Here is a 27,543-nt window from a genome sequence, read left to right on the forward strand (position 1 = left end):
CCGTGATTTCCTACCCCAATCGCACAAGGTCAGGGGCGGGGCATTGTTTGGGGTGCCCAATGAGGAAAGCAGCCGAAGCGAGCCTGTCAAAAGAAGGGGCTGGGGGCGGGGGGATGGTGAGTCGGGGATAAACACTCCGCAGCGGTGGCGGCTGCTGCTCTGCTCCGGGTTCTGTCACGGTGTCAGCGGTGCCCAGCTCACTGGCCCCCTCCTCCTCCCAGCGAGCGTGGTCGCTAGAGAGGCTCCCTGAGCCCTGCTCCGCGGGGTCCACAGCGGGAAGCGGGTGTCCAGCGGCGGCAGCGAGCCCGTGGGCAGTGGGGGTTGGTCCCGTGGCTCCGGCCCCCGGTGCAGAATGGCGGCGGCGGTTCGGATGAACATCCAGATGCTGCTGGAGGCGGCCGACTATCTGGAGCGGCGGGAGAGAGGTGCACGGGGACGGGGAGGAGTCTGGACTAAGTCGGGACCAGGGACCCTGAGGGGCCTGGCCTCAGGTCGGGGAGCCCTGCCGCTCCGGGGGTGGTTGGAGGCGCGGAGAGCGCGACCGCGAGCGCTCCTAACCCCTCCGGCTCTCCCCACGCGCGGTCCAAAGGGAGGCCGTCGCTGTCCCAGAAAGCAATGAATGAGGGTGAAGAAGGGGCTGCCGTCCCCGGAGGTCCCGAGCGCCGCCCCTCCCCGACCCCTCGTGAGTGGGGTGCCCCGGGCTCCCTCAGTCAGTCCTCTCTGGTTTACCTCATCCGGGCTGGTCCTGGCTGGCCCTCAGCTGGGCCCGGAGCCCCCGACTCTCTGGCTGAGCATCAGCGCCTCCCCTGCCCCCCCAGCTCGTTGTTTGTCCCGCACCTTCGCCCGAGGCTGGTCCCGTTTAACCCACACCAACCTGCTGGACGTTGCCAATGGGAAACCCTGGCTCCGTGAGCTTAGCCACTACTGTGTCTTTCTCAACAATGAGCAGCTGGAATCCTCCTTACACCTGCTCCGAACTGAGGGTATTCACACATTAAAAAAAAAAAATCATTGTTTTCAGAATGCCACCTTGCTCCATTTAATTATTTCCACAGTATTCTTTTAAAGATAAATAAATAAGTGAAAAAGGAAACACTGTGGAGGGGAAAGAGTATTAAATATTCTGGGCTCATTCATTAACTGGATCCTCCGGTTTTCTAGAAGCTGAACATGGTTATGCCTCCATGTTACCATACAATAACAAGGACAGAGATGCCTTAAAACGGAGGAACAAATCCAAGAAGAATAACAGCAGTAGCAGGTAATTTGGTAAATATTTCTCTTTCTCTTTTAGGTCATATTGTAGGTGACACAAACTGCAGAATGTAAGTTGCCTGTTGGGATTATAACCCTGTAAATATATTAAGTGATGATCATGATTTAGTAATGCACACATGGTCTTAACCCATTGGAGGAAGCAACCCTTCTGTTTGGGTTGAGGGGGATGAAAAGAAAAGAAAAATAGAAATGTTTTACATTTCTTTATGAACTCTTTAAAATTTAATTTCGCTTTCCTTCCCTTTTGGAGCAGAAATCTGTGGAAGCTTAGAGTGAGATTAATAATAGTGACAGTATTTTGCCTTCAGAAGTTGCAGATTCAGGGCAAGTTTTCTATAATTAAAAATGCTGGACATTATCAATTTCTTTTGCTTTTCATGGTAAATATTTTATAAACATATTAAAGTATCTGACTTTGGCACATAAGTAGTAGGATTTCATATTTGACATGTAAATTAAATCCAGTGGTTTGTCTGATAATCTAATTTGTCATGTTTATTTGAAATGGCAAAGAGTGATTGAAGTTAAAGCCCTACCTGTTTGGTATTAGAGGAACAGTTAATATGAAAATATTAATATGCTACAACCTTTTCATGTTAGCCTTACAGATTGCCTTATACTGTAGTTCTTAAAAAACTGGAGATTTGGTTAATAGTGCAATCACATAATAAAGTCCTATGAATAGCTCCTGGTATATGTAAATATTCCATCAATGCTACTGCTTTTACCCCGCTCTTTGCTCTTAAAATATTAGTTCACTAGGAAGTCTGTTTTATTAGATGCATTCAATTATACCTTTCATGACACTAGATTAAAATATTGACATTTTCATCACTGATTTAGAATCTTTATCCCTCCCTCACCCTAATGAATACCCTGTGAGTAACTATTTGGGTAGTCTCTCTGGCTTAATACCACTAAAAGCCAGGACGTTCCCACTTAAACCTAAAACTCACTTGTTCTTGCTGTCTCTTCTGTGCTTAGTTCACTCCATTGTCCTTAGTGTTGTTGGTGGAACCACAGGATGTGAGCAGCATACTTGTGCCACACTCTTATGCCACGCTCTTGAATAAGAAGGCACATGAAGGATGAACCTGGTAATTACCTGGTGCATTTCCTTATTCTCCCATGTTAGCATTACCTCAAGGTGGTAGCCAGTAGTTTGTGCATGAGTACTAAGGCCTTTCATGAAAGATGTTAATACTGACTTGCCTTATGCAATGGTATAAAAACAATTAAGTTGTGTTGTGTTTTGTTACAGTATTAATTTTTAAAATTTTGTTTGGAAGAACTTTGAGACCTTTCAATTTATTTTTCTAGAAAAGTATAGTCCATTTTTGTTTTTATTATCGTCCACTCGTGATTTGAGACAAATTATCCACATTACTAGTCGAGGCTTCATAGCTTAACACTTAATTTTTTGCTAAGTTTCACAGGAAGATTGTGGGGGACGTTTGGTGGTGGGAGAAGAAAATGAGATGAGTGGCTTGGTCCCAAAAGATGATTAGGAAAGAAAAATAACGATAGTTGAGAATTTAAAACCAAGAAATGGATTCTTTCTCTTTTCTTCTCTTTAATAACCAGCAATATTCCTGAAAAATGGCTACAAATCCTGATTTTTTAAGGGGGTCAGAGAGAAGCTCTATTCTGTTAATGGGTTTTCCTTGGTTCGGGGGAGGGTCTGGTATCACAGTCGTTTGTATTGTTGACTAATGAAATAGTTTAATAAATTCAGTGGTGGAAGGATTTTCTGAGAGATCATGATTAAACCTGGAGATGACACCAAACAAACATATGAAGCAAGAGCAAGTAGTTTCATTTAAGTGTGTTAACTTCCTTCATGACCTGTTTGGTAATGCCCCTTTACCTGAGGAGTAAGTAGTCTTAGAGAAAGCAGCTTGACCCCTTGGTTTGAATCAGCCTTTATATCCACGGCCATGTATGGTCAGAATTGTGAACTGAGGTGAGGGTAGGAAGAGATTACTTCTGGTTTACATAACCCCTTCGTAACAGTTTATTCTTGTTCATACAGGTTGAAATGCTGTGCTCTTTGCTTGTAGAGTGTGGGGGAGTACTTTTCCTTGGACAATATAAGATTTAGCCACATATAAAGGTCTTAGGAACTGAAAATGTAGATCTTATTCAAGTTTCTCTAGTTGTTTGTTTAAAACAACCACAATAAAAAAACAAATGAAATTGTGAATATTGATTGCTTTGGAATCATCCAGAGAACTACTGGAATACGGGAAGATGAAATTTTTTTCATTCCTACTGATTTTTTGAAATTAGTTACCTATTACTTAGAATTGAAATCTAGAGCTTTTAAAAGTGTTTTGTGAAATTAGTAAAGCAGGCTTTGGCACTCATGTGAAAGAGGAAGTTCAGGACTTGCCACCCAGTTCTTTTATAGGACAGTAGCTATATAGCTAACCCAAGGACTTTTCCCCTTTCTCAGGTACACTGTAGTTTGGCTTTAGTTAACTTTTTATTAGAGTATATTTTTAAATGGTGAAATGTGATCTTTATCAGTGATTCCAGAATTATCAAATCTTTTCAGTAATCACATGGAAAATAGTTTTGATGCAAGGTATCTATGTGTTCTTATAATGCTTTAATTAAAAATATAAATGTTTACCCATCACTGGAGCCAGCAGACAATCTCTGAACTGATCATTTTTGAAAGGCTTGCTTTTTATTAATGACTAACTCAGTTTTAGTAAACCAAATATATTTCAATAATGCCCCAGCCATTAGGTATAAGACCCCTTCAAAAAGCACCATGTGTTCAACAGTCTTAAGTAATCAAATACAATCTGTAGTTTCTAAAATTCCATTCGAAGTTTGGAAGGAGTTGTGCTTCCTATGGAATTTGTTAAAAAGCTTATCATGCAGATTCAGAGCTTTGTGTAAAATATATAAATCTATCAGTTTATCTATCTGTATCTCTTCAAAGAATCCAGAAATTTTTTAGGAGTATACTGTATGCTGTTATTTTCTACTGTCTTTTCAACCTGTTTACTTTCCTCTCTTTCACCTACCGGGGATAGCTCTTGTCTACAGTTAAACAGGGAAATCTTGACCAGCTGTTGTCATATACTTTCATCCACTTAAAAAATCTGTCAGACTTTGAACTTATTGTTCCCAGTTGAAACTAAAATGCCACGTGCTTTAAACCCAAAGGTTTACAGTACAGGCAAGATTCTTGTTAACTATAGTATCCTTCTGGCCATTGAAGGAAGTAAATCTTCAGAAAAATGTGACTGAAGAATGCTGAGGGATGACCAACTGAATCAATTTAAAGCTTTTAAGTTAACCAATTTCCACATACCTAGAAAACAAACATTCTGTAAAATGTAAAATGTTGTAATTTTCTCTTTTTTTTCCCCCCTCACAAATAAAAACTGATCTCCCAAGGGCCTTGTGGAAGAGAAGTTTTAGTGCTGGGTTGGAAATTTCTCATTTTAAGACAACCCCCTCCCAAAATTCAATATACTTACTCCCCCCATCCCCCACCTCTGCTGTGACTGATCCTGGTGGCGGTGCCGGGCCCCCCCCCCCATGTAAATGAGTGGCTACACATTCTTTAGGTGGTGTTCCTCCATAATTGCTGTGAGAATTTATCTCCTAGGCCCAGTAAGGTGTTGATTATGGCCCCTCAGAATTTGTGACCTGAGCCAGGAATTAAACTCTTGAGATGGTTAGATTCTAGTCTAGAGAATCTTCATAAGAAAGGTCAAGATTCAGCTCCTTTATAATGCTGGGAGGTTCCTCAAGTTTATTTATAACTGTTAAGGAGCCTTTATGTGTGGAGGACACTTAAGGGGACACATTGACTGACTTTTAAAACTTTGTGGAAACCTGTCCATAAAGTCTTGGACCAGAACTTGTCTTCAAGGTGAACTATAAACATACTAATAATATGATTTCACATCTACCACACCTGTCATCCAAGGCTCTCTAATCACTTTTACAGTTGCTACCTCAGTGATCCACACATGTTCTGTAGATAATTGGCAATTATTTTAATTCCCATTTTACAGAGGAGTTAACCAATGACAGGATGGTAAAGAATTTTATTTCTTCCACAGTACTAGTCAGTGGCAAAGCTGGACTTTGGATTTCACCCTGACTTCTGCTGTAGCCACCCTATCATCTTTATGTTGAGCTGAGTTTTGCAGTCCCCTTCCTGAAATCATTCAACAGTGGCACTTTTCATGAGGTTGTACATGATAAAATAATTACTTCAGGGAGTTGAAAGATTGGGGAGGGGCGTTATTTTGCCATTTAAAACAGTATCCGGGCAGGGCACGGTGGCTCACGCCTGTAATCCCAGCACTCTGGGAGGCCGAGGCGGGTGGATTGCTCGAGGTCAGGAGTTCAAAACCACTCTGAGCAAGAGCGAGACCCCGTCTCTACTATAAACAGAAAGAAATTAATTGGCCAACTAATATATAGAAAAAATTAGCCGGGCATGGTGGCACATGCCTGTAGTCCCAGCTACTCGGGAGGCTGAGGCAGCAGGATTCCTTGAGCCCAGGAGTTTGAGGTTGCTGTGAGCTAGGCTGATGCCACGGCACTCACTCTAGCCTGGGCAACAAAGTGAGACTCTGTCTCAAAAAACAAAAAAAAAAAAAAACAGTATTCTACAGTCAAACAACTTAGCATAAAATCTTAGTGTATGCTATGCCTAGAAAAAATTGCAGGGGTGGGGAAGGGGTGCCACCTCCACTGTTCTACCCTTAGCCTAAAGAAAGCTTTGTGGTATTATATAACCTAAATTCACCATTGCACTGTGCAGCTGTTTTTCTCTTTGTATAAATAGACCCCTTTTGTTTTCTTTCTTAAAATGGATTATTTTTCCACTAGGGAATGCATGCCTCTTGGTTTGTCACTTTTTCTTGAACTCTATTTTAGATATTTACATTTATCTAACTCCTCAAATGGACTAATTTCTGTAGTAGAGCCTAGTGAATTTTTCTCCCTTTCTCCATTTTCTCTCTTGCTAACGTTGAGGAGAAAGAAGTTAAAATAATTGATAATTGTGTTGGTGTTGAAGTTGTCCTTTAAGACAAGACTAATCTTGTTCTTATTGTTTCCTCTTTCAGATCAACTCACAATGAAATGGAGAAGAATAGGTGAGTTGGGGATTTTGGAGGTAGAAGGTGGGGAGTTTTGATGTAATCTCTATTCATTACGTTGAGACTTGGTTGCCCCCTCCCCAGAGTGGTCTTGCTATGTTGCCCAAGCTGGTCTTGAACTCCTGGGCTCAAGCGATCCTCCTGCCTCAGCCTCCCAGAGTGCTGGGATTATAGGTGCACACTATCATGCCCGGTTTGGTTGCTCTTTTTGACTCTTCCTGCTGGTATTAGCTGATATAAGAGTTTACCTAGGGCCCACTAAGCAGCATTGCCTGAGGTAGATGAAGAGCTTTCCAGTTACAAAGACTACACCCCCATCTCTCACCCTCTAGCCCACTCCTGAGGAAGGCCTTTGTGTGACTGTTCCACAGACCAAAGCATTTTAGCTCATAGGCAATGTTTCCACAAATAGTGTTCTTAAAAACTTACATGCTACTGAATACAATTGGTAGTGTTGTCTTAAATCATATATGTACATATATATATATATACATGTATGTATGTGTGTGTACATATTTGTAGTTTTGAATGAGAATTCTCAAATTTGAGGCATATGTATGCAAGGCAGAAATTGGAGATGGTGACCGGCTAGAGGAGGCCTGCCACCCTCACTGGGTTCCGTCTTGCCACAAGCCTGAGTTGAATCTCTCTCACTTGCATTGCCTCTTGTTGCTTATTTAATCTTTATTTTTGCAAATCAAGTTGCCCCTCCTTCAGTGAGGTAGTCTGGTGGTTCTCAACTCTGGTTGCACATTAGAATCACTTGCAAAGCATTTATTTTAATGTATTTTAAAAATACTTTTTATATTAACTACATTATACACATAGATTCGTATTTTATTTTTGGTGGGAAAAAGAACAAATGTTTATTTCTGCTGATTCTATGAAATAACTTTTTATTATAGGAAATTTCACATATACCAAAGTAAATAATGTCATAAATTCCTATGTATCCATCACCCAGCTTCAATAATTATCATCATTTTGCTAATCTTCTATAATCAAAACCACTCCTCTCCATGGCGTATTTCAAAGCAAATTTTCTTCTATCTATCTCTAGCAAAGACTTAAAAAACAGAAACAAAACTACTTGCTTTTACTGTGCTGAAAAAAAATTAAAGATAATTCTTGGTAGAGCTTTAAACCACACAGCCCTTCCCCCTCCCAAACAACAACAACAACAACAATGCTAAGCCCTCACCCTTAGCAAGTCTGATTTAATTAGTTTGGGTTGAGACTCTCCACTAGTGTTTTTCAAAAGCTCCCCAGGTGATTCTCATGTGCTGCCAGGGCCTAGAACCATTGAACAAGTCTCATTCTGGTCTCTGAGTGCCCATCAATTTGAAATGTGGGCTACCCATCCAAATTGAGTGCTTTCTCAGTGCCCTGCATGAACAAGAAAATAATATGTAATGTTGGCTCTGTAAACGCATGGGATTATTCCTGCAAACTCTCTTTGAAAAAGGAGCCTGACTCTGAAAGTCAAGATCTAAATGATAATTTGTTTTGTCAATGAAAGGGCAGACCAGACCCTTACCAGGCAGGTAGAATCTTGGAAGAGGGTGAACATTTAGCTTTTACTCCACTATGGAATTTCGTGGATGTATGTGAGAGAGAGAGAGCATTTGCACATGTGTGCCCCTCACTGAACATGTGTTTCTCATCCCTTCTTCCTTTTTAATTGCTCTGTGATTGTAACTGACCATGTTTTAAGTCAGAGCTTCCTTTATGCTTTAGGGATTTACATATCATGAACTAGAAACTCAAAAGTATCTCCTCCTAAGTGGAAAGATGGTCAGCCGTGGCTTCTCTTTGTCATCATTTAGAGTCTCTGCCTCCTGCCTTTGCAGAGATCTGGGTAAATGGGGCTATTTCTTTCTGCCGAAAAGTTTCCTATTAACAGTTCTTTTCCCCACTAACCTTTTACTTAGGCATTTATTTTTGTTATTAAAATTTCATCCCTTCAGGTAAAGGCTCTTAGACTTATTATAGCTTTGTGCCTTTCAACATCTGCAAGAGTGCCACAGAATGTCAATTGTATTATTTATTTTAGCAGCTCAGGGATGTTTGTTTTCTGTTTACAGTGGCTGGAGAAATTGTGGTTGGTACTGGGTATTAAATGAGTTCATGTTGGGGTATTAAATCAGCGAGGCCCCATCCCAGAGGAATGTGCAGTTTGTCTAATGAGAAGGACACAGAGACAATTTCATTTAGTAAACTAAGTGCTAAGATTGAGATATGCACTAGAGTCCAGAAAACTGGATTTCAAGTCACCACTGGGCAAGCTGCTTCTAATTCAGTTTGTTTCCATATGACCAGTCAACTTTAGCTTGTTGAGGAGCTAGTTATCTAATTTCCTTATTTTCCTTTCATTTTTGGAGTTTGGTCTTTTGAGGTCTTGATAATTCTTTCTCTAGTCTCGAGTGTGTGAACAGAAGAAAAGGACAGTAAGGGCTCAATTTACCTAGTTTAACCAAGCATTGGTTGCTATAGTCCAGAAGAAAAGGTTTAAGTTGTTGGGCTCTTCTTCCTTATTAGTGTGGATGCTTAAGAACTTTAGGGTTTTTGGGCCCATTGAACAATTGCTCTTGTGGTGTCCCTGGTTTTATTAGCTGAATCCTATAAAAGAATACCACTCCGGCAAATGCAAACACATTTTAGCCATTTTTTTTACCGTAAAACATTACATAAAAAGATTGCCTTGGTTCTCAAAAAAGGGAAGGGGGCAACTTAGGAGAAGAACTTCTAAGAATGAGAAGTTTTTTTCTTTGATTATGTTTAGTATCTCCTCCTTTAGTATCTCCTTGAGAGACTCTTTAGTATGTTTAGTATCCTCCTTTAGTATGTTTAGTATCTCTCCTTTAGTATCTCCTTTAGAGACTCTAAAGATGACAGAGAGAAGCCACAGCTGACTATCTTTCCACTTAGGAGGAGATACTTTTGTTTAGGTTAGTTTTCTTAAATAGAAAACTTTTCTACGGCACTTTAGAGATTCTAAAAGTGTTACTCTATGTAATCAGTACTTCACTGTGAGGATATTATACTCAATACTAACACTTTTAAGTATCTTGGCATTGGTGGGAAGATGAAAGAAAAGACTTCTAGAATGGTGGTGGTGGTATTTTCCACTCATTGTGATGGGTGTTGAGCACATAAGCCATGTAGTAGGTAGTAGGTGCTGGGAGGACAGAGTCCAATAAAGACTAAGCCCCTGTTGTGGAAGAGTTCAATGTAGTATATTCTGGAGGGGGGTTGTCAGTTGGCACGTGGCCTGTGTTTCTCTGCATTTAAACTAATTTTCTGAGGCTAGTCTCCTAAGGAAACACCCTTGGTATGTGTGTGTGTGTGTGTGTGTGTGTGTGTGGTTTTTCTTTTCTTTTTTTAAACTAATAGAAAATTTTGAGAAATGTAGAAAATAATGCTAAAAATTTAAATCATCCATAATTCTAGCAGTCAGAGAAAAACCAAAGGAAGTTTGAAATATATCTTTCCAACTGTTTTAGAAAATAACTTAAAAAACATAGTTTAGTGTATAAAATTAGAAAATTAGAAAAATCACAAAGAATATAAAATTACATATAATAGGCCTCACAGAGGTAATAACTGCTGGCCTTTGTTTTATATCTATCTAGACTTTTATGTATACTTTTTTTTTTAACCAATATAGGATCATGTAGTAAATAATTTGTAGCTTCTTTCTTTTCAAGTTATATTATGAACATTTTCAAATGTCATTAAATCTCCTTTTCCAGCATTACTTTCAGTGAACGCCCAGTATTATGTCACATGAATGTGTCAGAACTCATATAACCAATCTGCTATTATAGGTTCTTCTCAGTGTTTTGCTAATATAAATAATGCTTCTTTAAACTGCTTTGTAGATAAAGCTCTGTCCAGCATCACAGTTATTTTCTTAGGATAAATTTATAGCTGTGGAATGAATGGTATACATGTTTTTATTGTTTTTGATATTGATTGCAGGCTTGCCCACCAGGCAGGTTACAGGCAGTATTTTCCTTATACCTTCACAAGTTTGTATTGTAACTTAAGACCTTTATGAGTTTGATAAGTAAAAACAAACAAACAAGAAACAAACAAACAAAAAGCAACACTGGCAATGTTTTAAAATTTGCATTTCCTATATTACTAGCATAGTTGAATAATTTTCACATCTTCGACTCTGTGAATGAATTACCTATTAAATAACCTTTGCCCAATTTTCTACTGAAGAGTTTATCTTTTTATTTTAAAAAGATTCCATAATAGGATATATATGAAACATATTGTCCCTTTTTCCATCACATAATTATACAGTTTACCATTTACCTTTATGGAATCAGTCTTTTCTCACTGATTCTAATTGCTGCCTCTGGTGTATACTTAATTCTTGTTTATGGCTAAGTCTGTTTCTAGACTTGTTCTTCTGGTCCATTGATCCATCTGTTCTTCCTATGCCCAGTATACAGTGTTTTAATCAGTGAGGTTTTATCATGCATTGCAGGATCTGAAAAAGCAAATGTGTACTCTTCCTTGCATTCTCCTTCTTTTATTTTTCCATGCTCTTAGCTATTTTCACCAGTTTATTTTTCCTGACAAATTTTATAATAAATTCCCCATCCCCTAAATTCTTTTGGGATTTTTTTAAATTGAAATTGCATAATTCTAATATATATTAACTTTAAAAGGTTCATGCTTATATATTCAATCTTTTCATCCAGGTTATTATGAAGGTTATTATAACCTTTTCATCCAGGTTATTATATTTTAATTTATTCAGATCTCTTTTGTGTCTCTAAGCAAAGTTTTGTAGTGTTTCTAGTTAGGTCTTATACATTTCTTGTAAAAGGTATTCCTGGTTTATGTATTTTTAGATTGCTATTGGTTTCCCATTGGAGCCAAATAATGATTATTGTTAGAATGTAGGAAATATCTTTTGTTGTTATGTGCCCTTTATTGATGATAATTCTGTTTCTTTCTCTTAGCTGGAAATTCCTCTGCTTTAAATGCCTTTCAATAAGCCCTTTAGCAAATGGAGACTGAGTGAATGCATGTAAGCCACAGTCAGTAGGTCAGGAATCAGGTGCTAGAATGGACTCTTTCAAAAGAAGGCTCTGGCATCTCCTTTAATAGTAAACACCCATTTTTCTAGAATGGTATATATGCAGGCCTTGCTGGAATTAGGCAGCTGGTCTAGAGAGACTACCTCTGCCAGAGTCTTCTGACCCTATAACAAAAGATCTTTGTGTGTGCTTTGTGGGGAAGACTGGACAGCCTGAGCTAAGCTGTTATTTCCATTTGGTCAAACAGTATTTCAGTGGCATCTAGTCTGGCATGAGAAACCATTTCAGTCAGGTCTTCTCTGGCAAAGTATTCTGATTGATTGCAGGTTCCCATAGTTGTTTCTTTTGGGTTTTGACTTTTCAAATGACCAAGCTCCTTATATCGGAAGGGCTGGGGCCTGACGTTTGCACTGGGCCTGAGTTGTAGTATGCATTGCATCATTCTTACTCTGCTTCTGAATTCCCATGACCACATTCAGATTTCACTCTAGGACATTGTAACATATCCACATTTGTTGCCACATGGGATAAGGGTTATTATGAAGGAGGGATATAAGTATCAGTGTGCAAATCCAGTCTATGTTGATGGTGTGGAGGAGCACAAGATTTGTATCACTAGAATCTGTCTTTCCTGCATTATACCTCCTGGGTAGACAGCACCTGCCCTCAAAAGGACTTGGAGAAGAGACATATGCTGGTTATTCGACCAATTTCCAATCTCCTACCTAGAGCACTGGGTGTACTCTCTGACTTTTTTGTCATAGGCATTAATAGTCAAATAGCAGGATAGAGCCAGCAAATACTAATTGTAATAAATTTATTTTATATTTAAAAATTAGTCTCTGAAAAGGAAATATTAATGAGGTAACTTTTATATTTTATACTTTAATTAAAAAGTGATATTATGTCTTCAAAATGTAGCCATTGTGAATGGCTATTTATGCATTATTCACTGAGTATATTACTATCTTTGCATTTTCTACAAAGATTTATCAGCATAATTGTGAGAAACCTTCAACACCTTTCAGGGTTCCAGTTAGGTTAGTAATAATGATACATTTGGCAGTTGTTTATAAAGGGATCATTTTAGAAAAAGAAGAAAATTTCTTTTTTTTCCCCCCTCAGAGCATGACTTCTAGCTTTTACTTGTGGTTTTTCTTTAACTCAGTAAGGCTTTGTTCTCAACCCAAAATCTCTTGTGATTTTTAATCACTTTTAGGGACTAATTTTTTGACCCGTTAATAAGATGTGTTTCTTCTTACTGTATACTTAATGCTCCCTTTTTTTTTTTACTATACAGCCCATACACACCTATATCTAAAATTACTTTTATTCAACTTACAATTATCCTATAGGATTTATGATGCTATTTAATTGTCTGAGTCTATGCCAAGACAGAAGATAAAATGGTGAAACCTCATAGTTAAATAGGCTCCTCTTTCTTCTTTGGCTAATAATCTCAGTCCCCATTTTTATGAAAAACTAATACTCACTAAGGTCAAGTATATCATCCTCTTTAAGTAGGGCTTTACTCAAAGAGAAGGGACATGAATTAACAAAGATACTAGATTCTACTCTTAAGTCAGTGTGTCTTCAAATGAATTATTTCTAGGCTCCAATGGGTTAACAAGAAATAAAAGACTCAGTCTGTTCCATTATTTGGTAATGAAAAAAACACAAGAGTTAGATACGTAAGTTCTCAGTGCATGAATGAATGTGATCTATTTGGAAAGGAAAAGAAGGTTGTGATAGGCTGTGAAAGATGGAAAAGCTTTGTGGAGAACTTAAGTCAGACAAAATGTTAGTGGGTGAGGGAAAAAGAAAGAACATGTTTGGTAGAGGGCAAAGGGGAGCCCATTCTAGAACTTTAAGTGGGAGCTGATATTGTCATGGTTTGAAGGTAGCCCAGATAAAGTATTCTGCATAATTCATTTACATGTTTGACCACTCTGCCTTTGAAGTACTTAAAATTTAGTCAGGGACTTGATCTAACTTAATGTTATATCCTAAGATCTAGGAAAGTAGCAGCATGTAATAATCCTTTGAGAAATGCTAGTGGAATAAATGAATGAATGAACCAAGTATATGTTTCAGGATTTCTACCTGTGAGCCTAATTACTTATCTGCCCTCTTAACTAGCTGCTATCCTGTGTGCTCTACCCTGACCTTGTAATTCTTTTCGTGCCATATACTTCGCTCTGAAAATCTGAGAGAGTAAGTAATTTCAGTTATACCTTCAATAAGGAAAAATACTCACAGATAACAGTGCTTCCCTCAAACATACACACGCCCCTCATTTGTTACCATTCCTGATCTTGACTATATCTAATTCAGGAAGAACTTTAGGGGTAGCATATTAAATTCAGGAAGTATTATCTATAGATAACACCATCTACCTATAATCTTACTGTTTTTGTTGAATCTATTTCCTAATTTACAAAACTACCAGCCTGAGAGAGAGACATGGATAGAATCAAGGAAGCTTGATCTGGAGGCAGAAATAAGAAGTGCTACATTCAGAATTGTCCAAGGGCACAGTGGTTAGCCCAGGTGCCTTCTGTCAGTGCCAAAGCTCTGGTAGGAGGTGGTGTCTCAAACAGCCCAGAGCCGTCTTCATTAAATGCCTCCTTCACTTGGATATGTAGCTTTCCATAATTCATGACTGGCAAGAGTTAAGGAAAGCTAACAACAAAACTGTGTGGTATCTGAATATATTTTATATTTAAATCTTTAATCTGTTTGGAATTTATTTTGATGTTAGCCTCCTCACTCCCTTGCCATTTTCTGAATAATCCATTCTTTCCACAAGGATTTACAGTGTTATCTGCTTTATGTGCTAAATTCATATCTATTCTTAGGTCTGTTTCTGGGGATTTTTATTCTGTTTACTTGATTTGTCTCTCTATTCCTGTATTAGTACTATACTGTTTTTAATTATTGAAGCTTTATAATACAATGTAGTATCTGGTATGGCACATTCCTCCTCATTATTCTTCTGTTTCAAAAATTTTGGCAGTGTCTCACACATTTATTCTTCTAGGTGAAGTTTAGACTAATTTCCCAGCATTAAAAAGAATACAGGGCCGGGCGCGGTGGCCCACGCCTGTAATCCTAGCACTCTGGGAGGCCGAAGTGGGTGGATTGCTCTAGGTCAGGAGTTCGAAACCAGCCCGAGCAAGAACAAGACCCCATCTCTACTATAAATAGAAAGAAATTAATTGGCCAACTAACATATATAGAAAAATTAGCCGGGCATTGTGGTCCATGCCTGTAGTCCCAGCTATTCAGGAGGCTGAGGCAGTAGGATCGCTTGAGCCCAGGAATTTGAGGTTGCTGTGAGCTAGGCTGATGCCACAGCACTCACTCTAGCCTGGGCAACAAAGTGAGACTCTGTCTCAAAAGAATACAGTTAGTATTTTTTTTCCCTTGGAATTGTGTTAAATTTGTAAACAAAATTGGGAAACTTTGGCATTTTTTACTTTGAGGTTCTCATCCAGGAATGTGTTATTTTTTCCATTGACTCAGATTTTCTTGTGTCTTTCAGCAAAGTTTTATATTAATAGTTTTCTTCCCATCGAGCCTAAGCAACCTGTTTTAAGTTTGCTCCTAAACATACAATAGCAAGAAGAAAGCCTAGCATATGAGATATTTTAACTTCTCTGGATGTGCTTGAATTTCCCAGGTCAATACGTATTTTCCTCTGTTTTTATGTTCCTTTGGCCACTGCAGTAGAGATGCAGGAGGGAGGCCCAGGCACTGCAGAACGCTTGCTCCTGGAGCAGGTGGAAGTGAAGCAGATGCCTCCCTCCCGACCTTGGAGTCCTCTTTACCCCTGCCTCTACATTATGTGAGTGGCCATGAAGGAATCTTTTCTTCTGCATTCATTAGCTTTGTAAAATCCTAGCTGATTTTTTAAATGTAAAAAAAAAAAAAATAGTACCTTTAGCATAAGCAATTATTAGTGTTTCCATTGAAAATGGATTTGATTTTCCATTAATTATTTTAATGACAAAAAATGTCCATTTTCTTTAAGGAAGAGTTCAGAGAAGTAGATTTTATGAGATAGCCTCTCTCTGCCTAGTGGGACACTTTTGAGTTCCCTATTGATTGTGAAAAGAATATTACAGTGCTATAATTATCTGTGTTTGCTCACAGTAATTATCCTTCTACAAAGGAAGCTAGGATTGAAAGAATAACTGCTGCCATATACTCCGTGTCAGACCCTGACTGTACCTCATCTCAGTTAATATGCACAAGGGCCCTCTCAGGTAGGCGTTGTCATCCTCACTCTCCTGATGAGGAAACTGATACTACAAGGAGATAAGGAATTTGCTCAAGGTCACGCAGGGAGTAAGTGGCAAAGCCAGGATCCCAAGCCTTTACTCTTCTTAATCACTACACTAATATTTGGTTGTATAGGGACTGACAGATTCAGAATATTAGAAAAAAATTCAAAATAAAATGTGGGGTACTTAAAACTTACTGAAGAGAATCTATAGTTTGTATGTAAATTAGTTATTACTAGTTATGGGCCACACTTAATTCTGAGCATCAGAATATAATCAGTATTATAGCTTGTGTTTCTATTTTGTTTTTTGTTTTTTTTTTGAGACAGAGTCTCACTTTGTTGCCCAGGCTAGAGTGAGTGCCGTGGCATCAGCCTAGTTCACAGCAACCTCAAACTCCTGGGCTCAAGCAATCCTGCTGCCTCAGCCTCCCGAGTAGCTAGGACTACAGGCATGTGCCACCATGCCCGGTTAATTTTTTGTTTATATATTGGTTGGCCAATTAATTTCTTTCTATTTATAGTAGAGAGAGGGGTCTCACTCTTGCTCAAGCTGGTTTCGAACTCCTGACCTCGAGCAGTCCGCCTGCCTCGGCCTCCCAGAGAGTATTATAGATTGGATCAAAGATTGGTTTCTTAATGCTACTGTAGACCAAAGGTATATCAGCCCTTTCAGAATAATTAAAGTGATCTTTCTGAGGAGTCAGCAGGTGAAGTTTGTCAAAGTTCATGACAGAGCAGTGTGAATCAGCATGGAAGGAAGAGGCATCTAAGGACAGGAAGTTGGGAGGTAGCTCTTGAGAACACTGAAGATGATGTGATGGGAGGAGAGCCAAGTGGAGGGGTCAGATTGAGGTGTTGGATGGCTTCCTGTTGAGGATATGTGGCAAAACCCCAGTTAGTTCCCCAAAGGGAAGTTAGACCTGGTTCAAAGTGGGAAACTAGGGCAGGGGACTAGCCAGGACTGAGAAGGAAGAGATGGGGATGACTGCTTGTTCTGCTTGTTTTGTGTCTGGGAGTTACACGGATGCTCAGGGCTGGCAGAAGGATTCTAGATGCCAGGAGTCCTGAGTGTGAGTGTATGTGTGTGTGTGTGTGTCTCAGGGTTGAGGGTCCTTGGTAGTAGCTGTTACAGAGGGATCTGTTTGTTTTTTTATCTGATCCAGGGATTGAATTTCACTACTATATGATAGAATTGGGTCTGCTTAATATACTTCGTCCCTTTCCTGTGGTTGGTCCAGGCACCTGTGTGGGCATGTGTCTGCAGGTGATAGCATGTGGGCAGGACAGCCATCAGGCTTGAGCAGGAAAGCACTGGAGAAGGCCAAGGCAAATACTGCCAAAGACAGAGTTGACTTTGGATCTCTACAAAAATCCAGAAAAAACTGTGGTCCTATTTTCACAGAATTAGGCCAAAAAACACTGAATGAACAAGTATTACCCTCAGCTTGAATTAGTCAGATGGCTTATTTCTAGTTCACAACTGGCAGTATTCTTTGGAAACCCACATTTGGGTAGTGAAAATTGCACTTTCTGGACTAGACTCCTATAAAACTAGAAATGATGATGCATCAAAAAGTGACTTTATTATATTTTATCAGTAGACAAACTTCCTAAAAAATTTACATACTCATATCTGTATATAAACCTTTATCATAAAAGGACTAATATGACACTATTCTGAATCATGCGGTCTTTGCAAATAACAAGCAGGCTGGAAAATGTCTCAATATATTTTTAATTTTTGAACTTTTTCCCCTAATTTGAAAATTAGTCTATAAATTTTACAGTGAGAAGTAAGTTGGATAAATGTGTAAGTGACCAATTATACATTCTCATAGTGTTACTAATAACATCTATTTTTGTGGCTCCTTTTTTTTTAATCTACCCAAGATAATACTTTGTTCATGGCTTTTTAAAAAGAATATTATCAAAGGTGAACAAGTACATTTTATACTTAGGCTCTACATTTTTTCCTTTATGTACTAGTGGGAGGAGCAACTTCTAATGTGAGTCTTTGCTTGTGGCTCTTCCACATGGACAGGTTTTCAGAGGAAGTAGGAAGAAAGAAGTCTTATAAAATAGTAACATACTTGTTCCATTGCATCTTCCTAGCTCAGAAGTGAATGTTGTACTCCTTGAGCTTGTCAAGGCCTTAGAAGGCCCTTGGAGAATCTAGGACAACTTCCTCATGATCCAGATGAGATAGGGAGCTCAGAAGGTTGTCTAAAGCAACAATTATTAGATCTGCCTTGGGGGCGTATCCTGATGTCTTGGTGTAGAGTCTGAATTAACTTCCTATGTCAATATCATGCATATTCACCTGTCCTACAACTTTCTGAAGCAGTTTTTATTTTTTTGGTTTTTGGTTATTATTATTATTATTTTTTTTTTGGTTTGTATTCTCAACTTTTGCTATTACAGTAAAATTCTTAAGAGGAAGAAAAGGGCAAGCCTATAAGGCGTTGCATCGTTTCCCATTTTAGCTGGATGATAGCCTCCTAGGCTCCAGGGAGCTCTGCCCCAGGTGTGGGCAATGAATATTTATCTAAAATCCTGACTCCAAGCAGTGCTGAAGGTGCAGAGATGTTGTAGAGATGGACTCTGTCCTCCAGAAGCTTAAAGTCTAGTTGAATAGATGACATAATCCATCCCGCAGACATTATCATGCATGTGTGTGTGTGAGGCAGTGTGGCAACACAGCAGTGATTAAGCTGCAGCCCCAGCTTTCTATGGAGTTTGTGATGAATGGTAACATAACAAATACAAAACAATGCAGGCAGCGCAGTGAACTTCCCAATGAATAGTATAAGCAGATAAGTAGTGCTCAGAAAATGGAGAAATCACTGAGCTAGAATGGCTTGGAAAGGCTTTAAGGAGGTGGTAGGCATAAATAAAAACTCCAAATTTGGCTGTTTCTTATAATCATTGAATCTGTTAGGTTCTGGAATAAAGCCCAAACCAAGTTTCAATTGAGTATAAATTTCCAAAATTATGGGGACTCTTGTGCTCTGTCTTCAGTGAGTCGCTGTGGCTTCCTCCTCATCCAGCTCTTCTCCCTCTCCCAAGTGTAATCCATTGTGCTACTCGGACATACTTCAAGACCAAAAAGTATAAAAAATTATTGAATGAAAATTACCCTTGCTTCCTTCCTTATCTCTGTCTGACTGCTCCCTCCCATCTCTTTTCCCAGCCACTGTCATTAGTTTCTTATGTATCATTGCAGAGTTTTTGTGTATATACAAGAAAATATGAATATAGATTCTTGTTTTCCCTCCATTTTTACACGAAGATAGCATGTTGTACTCAAGGTTTGATATCTCGCTTTTCTTCACTTAACAATATATCTGAGCTGGGCGCGGTGGCTCACGCCTGTAATCCTAGCACTCTGGGAGGCCAAGGTGGGCAGATTGCTTGAGGTCAGGAGTTTGAAACCAGCCTGAACAAGAGCGAGACCCCGTCTCTACTATAAATAGAAAGAAATTAATTGGCCAACTAATATATATAGAAAAAATTAGTCAGGCATGGTGGTGCATGCCTGTAGTCCCAGCTACTAGGGAGGCTGAGGCAGAAGGATTGCTTGAGCCCAGGAGTTTGAGGTTGCTATGAGCTAGGCTGCCCACTCTAGCCTGGGCAACAAAGCGAGACTCTGTCTCAAATAAAAAATAAAAACAAACAAACAAAAAAAACTATATCTGGGAGAACTTTCCTAACGGTACATAGAGCACATTCTCATTCTTTTTGATAAGCTACATAGTACTCCACTGTGTGGATGTACTGTGATTTATTTAACTACTTCCCTACTGGTTGTTTCAATCGTTGCTATTACCAATAAAGCTTCAATTAATAACTATCCACATGCAGATGTTCCTCAACTTATGATGGGGTTACATCCCCATAAGCCCATTGTAAGTCAAAAATATCATAAGTTGAAAGTACATCTAATACCCCAAGTGAAAATCGTAAGTTAAACCTTCATAAGTCAGGGACCATCTGTATGTCATTCACATGTATAAATACTATATACAGCAATGATATAGTTACAGAGATTTAGTGGTTTTGATTTCGTGGTCTCTTACAAAGAGAAGTATAGGTTAAAAGGATTCTAACACTGGCATGTCATTATTTTCTGAGTTGGATGTTCAGTGGGTCACATTGTAACCCAGAAACCTGGAGATAACCTGATAAATGTGCCTAATAATAGCAGATATTATTTCCTATCCCAGCACTTGTATTATAAATAGACATAACTTAGAAAACCCTGGATTTTGCTTCTCATTGGTTTTCACCAGAGTTACCTGGTTTCAAAAGATATTTATTTGGTAAGAGGTCATTGGTAGCATTTACCATCACTGAGCCTGGGCAACTTCATACTCTTAGAATTCTTTCTTTCTGGGGTGCCTTCCAGCCTACTGTGAAATTCTGAAATGCCACTGTGATCTTGTTTTTGTAGACGGGCTCATCTTCGCTTGTGCTTGGAGAAGTTGAAGGGGCTGGTGCCACTTGGGCCAGAATCAAGTCGACACACTACATTGAGTTTATTAACAAAAGCCAAATTGCACATAAAGGTAAGCGTTCCTTGGGATGCTTCTTTGTTTTTACCTGTCCAACAAGGCTTCGTCTGATGTTATGAGGGTCAGAAAAAATATATCTCCAGACAGTCGTCTCCTCTGAACTCCTCCAACATGGCTTTTGGATGAATCACAGGCACCTCAAATGCAACATGTCCAGAAACCAACTGAACATTTCTCACCCTCATGTACCAGCAGTTAAACGGTCCATCTAGCTCTCCATCCAATTGTACAAGCCAGAAACTCAGGAGTCCTTGATATAATAGCTTCTGCTCTTACCCATACATATCTAAGCTATCTCCAAGACCTAAATATTTCAAAACCTGGTCTACTTCCATTTTCACCCCACCATCATCTACTGTATTAAAATCCTCAGATACCTTCCTACATCCCTCTGCCCCCCTCTGATCGATCTGCTGTCTGTGCTTCCTGAGAATAGTCCTTCCGAAGCTCAAATCAACACATTACCCTGTTTAAAATTCTTCTGTGGCTCAAGACAAATTCTGTCACTGGGCCTGTCCCTGCCTCTGCAGAGGCCGTCACCTGCCTCTGCAGCATCGTCTTGTTCCATACGTCCCCTCTCTGCAACCCTTGCAGGCCCTTGTGCTTGTCATGTTGTCTTACTACAAGGCCTCTGCACTTGCTATTCCCTCTGCTTTGCACACTTTCCCCTCTTCACCTGGTTAACTTCTACTCATCCTTCAGATCTCAGCACGAGTCTTGCTAGCTCTGAGAAGATGTCACTGATCTTCCTGACTTAGTCACCTCTTTCCTGTAACAGGTCATCCTGTCATTGAATATCTGTCTCTCTTAGCACTTGTCACAGTTGATATTTGACAGTGGTTTGTGTGACTGTTGGGTTGTCTCCATCACTAGACTATAGACTCCACCAGGGAGGGGCCTGGGGCATTGTGCTCACCTTGTAACCCCAGCACCTCAGAGTGTCTAGCACAGAGTTGACCCTCTGTGTGCAGCTGAAATAGGAAAGAATAAGGTGAGTTGTATTCAAACTCCTGAGAGCCACAGCCAAAATTGCTGCTCAGTATGTTTTTATAGTCATATCTTTGTTGGATAAATATCACTTTAATTATGGTTAGTAGCCTGCATACATGATAATTCTGGGAGAAAAAGAACCTCTATTTAAAGCAAAACAGCTACAATTAAACAATCTTCTTAATTATCTGAAGAATATGAGAAGCTAGGGGGCAGATTTGTAAAAACGAGTAGTCTATGGAAATGTGTTTTCTCAGCTCTTCTGTTGGATAAATTGGAATCAGGACTTCAAAAAGGACTTTTATTTCCTGCTAACAAACAGAAGTTAATTGATAATTGAAATTTGGCAGGACAGAAAAAAGTGCTTATGTAATTGGGACATGTACTTGAATAAACATAATTTTAAATGGAAGTGGGTTTTTTAGGCTCCCATCATGTGCGTTTTCTAGTTCAGAGGGATGAGGTGCTCAGGGATCATTACAGACAAGAGAGACCAGGTTGGGGTTTACTGCCTGCAGTTGTTTCAATACCAAAATTGAAAGGTGCCAGGATGCCAGCGTGTCAGAGCTCATACCCAGAATCCTCGTGACAGGACAAGTACCACAGCATTGGCGATGCTCAAGAAGTTAGACGAAGCCAGGAGTCACTGGCCAGTCAACTTCCTGTCTCGGAGACAAGCTTGACAAGTGACACACCAAATGGCTTCTGAGGAAATCTGGCACATTTCGTCGCTAGAGGGGAAGATGCGGGATCATTGCCAATTTAGAAATCTCCCTGTGGGCGCCAACGACTACCCCTTTGACTTGCAGAAACTTGAAGATTGTGACAGAAAAGCTGTTCACCAAATAGACCAGCTCCAGCGAGAGCAGCGACACCTGAAGAGGCAGCTGGAGAAGCTGGGCATCGAGAGGATCCGGATGGACAGCATCGGCTCCACCGTCTCCTCGGAGCGCTCTGACTCGGACAGGGGTGAGCCCTCCGGCTGTGCCCTCCGCCCTCCTCTCCCCTGCCTGCCTCCCTATCCTCTCCCACCTGTGCTGCTCCCAGGAGACAGGGTGTAGAAGGAACTAGAACTTGCTTATGATTTAGAGAAGTTGAGCAGTGTGGCCTCCGGTGATAAGTTCCTCTTCCCTACTAGCAATTAGATGACAGTGTGCACAGAAGGGTTTGACTGGGGTCGGTGTTGTTTTTAGCCTCAGTTATCTGCACAGCGTCTCCATCAGTGTCTCTCTCTTTGTCCTCCCTGCAGAAGAAATCGACGTTGACGTGGAGAGCACAGACTATCTCACGGGTGACCTGGACTGGAGCAGCAGCAGTGTGAGTGATTCTGACGAGCGGGGCAGCATGCAGAGCCTCGGCAGTGACGAGGGCTACTCCAGCGCCACCATCAAGAGAATAAAGCTCCAGGACAGTCGCAAGACGTGTCTCGGTCTCTAAGAGAGTGGTCGCTGCAGCTGCCTCCTCGAAGGTTCTCCCTGTCGGAGCTGATTAGGTAGTGTATTGGACCTGCCCACAACGCCCTTGCACGCAAACTTCAGTGTACCACCTTTACCAAAATCACCTTTGTACCCGTTTCCAAGGAAGTGCTTAGGATTGTGGGTTTCTGATTGCATCCACTAGCTTCTCTCTTTCTCTCCATAAAAATTCGTCTCTGAGAGACTGTACATTCCAATCAATTTGAAGCACCCAAGAATTCTTAGACCGAATAAGCAATTTTCACATCTCAGCAGTTTTCCTCTTCTTTACTGTCCTCATGTACTCCACCAGACCTTTCGTACGGTTTTCTGGCTTACCATGTTACTGCCTAGGAGGATTGTCCAAGTGTGTCTTGTGCTTAGGAAACTGAAGGAAACAAACTTTTAAAGTTGAGATGCTGATCTCGGAACTCCAAAGTAAGCTTTGAAAGCGGCATTTAAGAGCACTTCACCGTGGACCTCACCCCCAGTGAGGAAGTCAGGAATACCTCTAGAAACACACCCTTCCCACACAGCCCATGTGGATGGGAGCAGTATTTCTCACTTTAAAACGGACACCTTGATAGCGTGTCTTTGGGGGTTGCACAGCTTATAAAAGTTCCAAATTGTTTGTTCTCACAGACAAAACGGTACAATCTATTTTTGTGCGATGTTCTTGGGACCTTGCTGTGTACCGCTATCTCAAGGCACATTTTCCCCTCAAAGTTTGTTAATGCTACTTGTCTCTGGAACATTTTTTTTTCCTACCTCAGAGATAAATGAGATCTCCATTTCCCACTTAACACAAAGTGATTATGCCTCGTTTTGTTTTTTTTTTTTCCAAATAAGTGACATTTGGTCCAATTCTAATATATTTTCCTATTTAACTTTCAGCAATAACTGAGCTTTGGCTCTAGCTGAGCTAGTGGCCATGATCAGTGAAAGAAAAAGTCCACATTTCTACTCTCTATGTTGCAGGTGAACAGGAGGGGATGGTACAGTGTTACTAGAATTCCTCTCCTTAGTGATTATTTTTGGACACACCCAGAAACTTCTTTATGGAGGCTTTTGGGTTGATAGTTTAAAAGGCTGATTTTTCTTTTTGGTTTTGATTTTTCCCTTAAGTGGTCTCCCACTTTGTAGCATTTTTATTTAAGCTAAAACAGAGCACATGTATATGTACATAAGACACATTAAATCTATAAATACTATTTATTCATTTTATATAAACTAATGTAATGGAAAATAAATTCTTATGACTTTGTGCTTTTATAGATGTTCTAGAAACTTTGTATGTAGGTATCTACAAAATTGGTTCATTCCCCTTAATATTTTTGCATTCATATTTTTGAGGTCTTGATGTTTTCAGCCTCTGGCGAATCTTTTTCATTGAATTTGAACCATTTGTAAAATCTGTGATGCTGAAGCAGAGTGTGTCACAAAGTGATGAGAACATTCCTAAAATCCACAGACGCACTGCGACCTAAGGGCTCAACGGCTGACTCGGCAGTGGGCAGCCAACCCGCTCCGCTGTTGGCCTGCTGTCACTAGCACACCACAGCCTCGCAGCTCACCCAGCGCCTGCACCTTGCACACAGCTAAAGTCCAAGTTCAAACGCACTCTACATGGAAGCTCATCCTGTACATGAAGAGCGAGCTAAACAAAGCAAGATTACTTTTGTGGGGGTTTTTTAAAATGATTCTTTAATGTATTAAAAATGTTTTCATTGGAAGTAGTGGATTCCTAAGTGATTCCAAAGTCATCTGTAATTCTTCTGTTTTTGTTTTGTTCTGTTGTTTTCTTCATTTCAGCATTGGGTGGGGGGAGGGGCAGGTGATACAAAGGATTTTTTTTTTTAATTGTTGGAATCTTTTCCAATAACCAGCTGAAGATTTGCACTGAAATACAACTTGTATGCCTTTTGCATTTTTAAAGCCTGCTTCCTGAATTTAAGCAAAGTGATAGTGTTCAAAGAGCCAGCTCAGCCTGTAACACGTTTGAAAAAGATATATCTGCACTTTGAGGTCCCTTTTGAATGCCATTCGCTAGACCTCTCGAGTATTTTATTTCATTGCTACATCCAAGCGCCTCACAAGTCCACGAAGCTGGATGCTGGATGGCATCAAAAACTCAAGACTTTGGAAAAAGCTTGTGGGCTTGTATTGGGGGTGGGAAGGGAACAAAATATGTGTACTTCTTTGTTTAATTTAGAAATAAGGCATCTGAGAGATGCTATTATTTTCTGTGTTTTAATTGTTGTGCCTTTGAGTTAAACTGCATTTTTGTCTTTTGGTTGAAATATGAAATGTACTGTCCCAATATAAAACAGTAATTATTTGACCTTTGCACTGTTTGTCTGGTCCTTTTCAATTTGATAGCATATAAATGTGGAACTTGATAGATCTCTATATTTTTAATGCACTTGTGATAAACTGACACCAGGGTTAAACATTACTTTCAGAGCTCAAGGTAGACCGAGTCAGCATGCTAGACAGGCTTCTCTCTAACCAAAACTGTAACCTTCAGGACCAGCAAACTCAGCCCAAGGCAGCTACTCCCCTTCTCACGTGGCTGATCGGCAGCCCTGATTCGCCAATCTGTCCTCTCTCATTCACAGATCCACCAGCGTGACTGCTAAGAGCTATAGAGTCTTTTTGGTTGTTTTGTCTAAGCAAAATGAAAACCTTTCTATTAGGGTTGTTGGGGGGAGGGGATGGGCAAACGTATAAACCCCAGCCTTTAAGACTTTGACAATTGTACGTAAATATAGATGTGTATAAATATAGGCACTTGAATATTTTTATGTGAAAGTTGATTTTAAAAGCTAAAAAGAAATCTAAACTGCACTCTTATTGATACCATCATAATGCAAGTGGGAAAATAAGAGCACGTAGTCTAATTTAATTTCATGCAGCGAGAAAATATATATGTGTGCTTCTGTTAACATCCCTGAAAACATAGCTTTCCATTCCTTGGTGGCTTTGAATGGTGGGCCGAGCACCCAGGGTGCTTTATTTTGGTTTTTTTGCTAAGCAGAGATCTTGAATTCTTCAAGGTGCTGATAGCAACTCCTGGCTCCTTTCTCTAGTCACAGAGCTAATGCTAGTTTAGTGATTCAAAGAGCATCACATTTATGAGCAGGACCTAGATTCTCCCTGTCAACCTAAGACTAAAATAATTTCAGTGTTGATTCAGAATTGAGCATTAAGTAGTTCCTGATCCTGCAGTCAGCACTTGTTTTTTGTTGTATTGTTTTTTGTTTTTTAAGTTGGGCATTTTCATTTAACCTCTACTTTTTCCACACACACACACACAAAAGGGTCCTCACCTGGGTTTCCTATGGGTCTCTGTCTCCATCCTTAAAGTGGCCAAGAGCAAATACTGGGGTGTGAAAAAAAGTGTAAACTAGGTAGAATTGTGATGCTCAAAATAACTGTCTGGCAATATCTTGGGGCTTGATAATGGATTTTGTGGATGTTTTTCTTCTTGCCTCTTCCCCATCCTTTAAAGAGAGAACTTATTTTTGAAAAGTATATATATACACACACACATTATTGTTTAGGTTTTTATACCATACTATGTTGGTAAGAATACCACTTTCTTTGTGCTTTATAATCTATTTATTCCCCCAAATCTTGGTCTTTTCTGTTTCTTCTTTGTTTCCCCAAGTTCCTTTGTCTGCCCCTCTTTCCCTTCCCTGTGTGTTGAACCCCAGATAGTAAAAGGCTAAAGGCAATTTCCTGCATGTCAATCTATTATTTTTCTATGTCTGACTCTGATGCAGCATGTTTAGGTAGCTGGCTACTCCTGATTTTAAAACCCTTCTTGAGAGAAGACAACCCAAAGACACTTTTAGATGAGGTAGTTTTTCTCATTCTACATGATCAGATCTCTGTAAACTGTAGGATATTTTATTTCAAAAGATTCTGGGTTGGGAGTGGGGTACAAGATGTGATTTATCATGATTTTTTTCATTATCAATATTTATTACATGGATGATTTTCTTGTATTCTGAAAGAAATAATTGACTAGCACTGCTAGGTTCAGCTATTGAATGGCTGAAGAAATTGAGTCTTTTTGTCTTCTCTCAAAATTATAAAATGAGAATTAGTAAGGCATCCAATTTTAGGATTTATCCAGATTTTAAGTTTTGATTTCTTATTCTATCTTAGGGAGGTGGTAGGTCGAGGGGGCATTCTTCATTTTAGCTTTTACCTGAGAACCAAACTTGCCTTTACCCCTTGTCCCTAGAATTGGTGCTCTTGGAACATTGCTGTTAGCCATCAGTTTTGGGGGGCCATCTTCCTAATGGTAAACACAGCCTAAAGAGGGGAGCAGCAGATGAAAGAGTGTGAAATTCTGTTTCCAGATGTTTGTTTATGTAAATATGACGCCAATGTAAATCTGTGTCAAGACCATAGAGAATGGTGCTTTTTACTACAGTTAGCACATGCATTTTTAGAAACTACTACATGTTTTAGAGAATCTTTGCTGTGTATATGTAAACTTCTGTATTGTTCAACTGTTAACAAATAATAAATTATTTCATTATTAAAGAAATTTTGGTCTTTTTGATGTTTTATATCCTACTTTATCCTTTCATAGTTTTTCTTATGGGACTGAGTTAATCGAAGTTATTTTCTTTTTTCTTTTTTTTTTTGAGACAGAGTCTCACTCTGTCACCCTGGCTAGAGTGCCGTGGCGTCAGCCTAGCTCACAGCAACCTCAGACTCCTGGGTTTAAGCAATCCTCCTGCCTCAGCC

At 39.7% G+C, this 27,543-nt stretch overlaps 1 protein-coding gene across 2 annotated transcripts; it reads left to right on the forward strand.

The window, feature by feature from the left end:
- The first annotated feature begins 110 nt into the window (after window positions 1-110).
- On the forward strand, window positions 111-27,340 carry MXD1 (MAX dimerization protein 1). Of its 2 annotated transcripts, XR_012918578.1 has the most exons (7): window positions 111-425; window positions 1,162-1,261; window positions 6,384-6,413; window positions 20,215-20,329; window positions 22,135-22,294; window positions 22,575-22,817; window positions 24,251-27,340. XR_012918578.1 is itself a non-coding variant. In XM_012750115.3 (6 exons), the coding sequence occupies exons 1-6, from the start codon at window positions 353-355 to the stop codon at window positions 22,760-22,762; spliced, it is 666 nt and encodes a 221-aa protein (XP_012605569.1). In that variant the 5' UTR covers window positions 111-352; the 3' UTR covers window positions 22,763-27,340. The 2 variants fall into 2 exon arrangements, 1 of the variants encoding a protein (XP_012605569.1); XM_012750115.3 differs by having other exon boundaries at window positions 22,575-27,340.
- Window positions 27,341-27,543: the final 203 nt, after the last annotated feature.

Source organism: Microcebus murinus, chromosome 3 (assembly GCF_040939455.1).
Source record: "Microcebus murinus isolate Inina chromosome 3, M.murinus_Inina_mat1.0, whole genome shotgun sequence".
NCBI classification, from domain to species: Eukaryota; Metazoa; Chordata; class Mammalia; order Primates; family Cheirogaleidae; genus Microcebus; species Microcebus murinus.

Bases quoted from the DNA above. Each gene is read 5' to 3' on its own strand.
- MXD1 (XM_012750115.3), top strand. From the start codon at position 353: ATGGCGGCGGCGGTTCGGATGAACATCCAGATGCTGCTGGAGGCGGCC. The intron at 20,330-22,134 runs GTAAGCGTTCCT...TTTGACTTGCAG, and splicing joins AAGCCAAATTGCACATAAAG to AAACTTGAAGATTGTGACAG. The intron at 22,295-22,574 runs GTGAGCCCTCCG...TCCTCCCTGCAG, and splicing joins GCGCTCTGACTCGGACAGGG to AAGAAATCGACGTTGACGTG.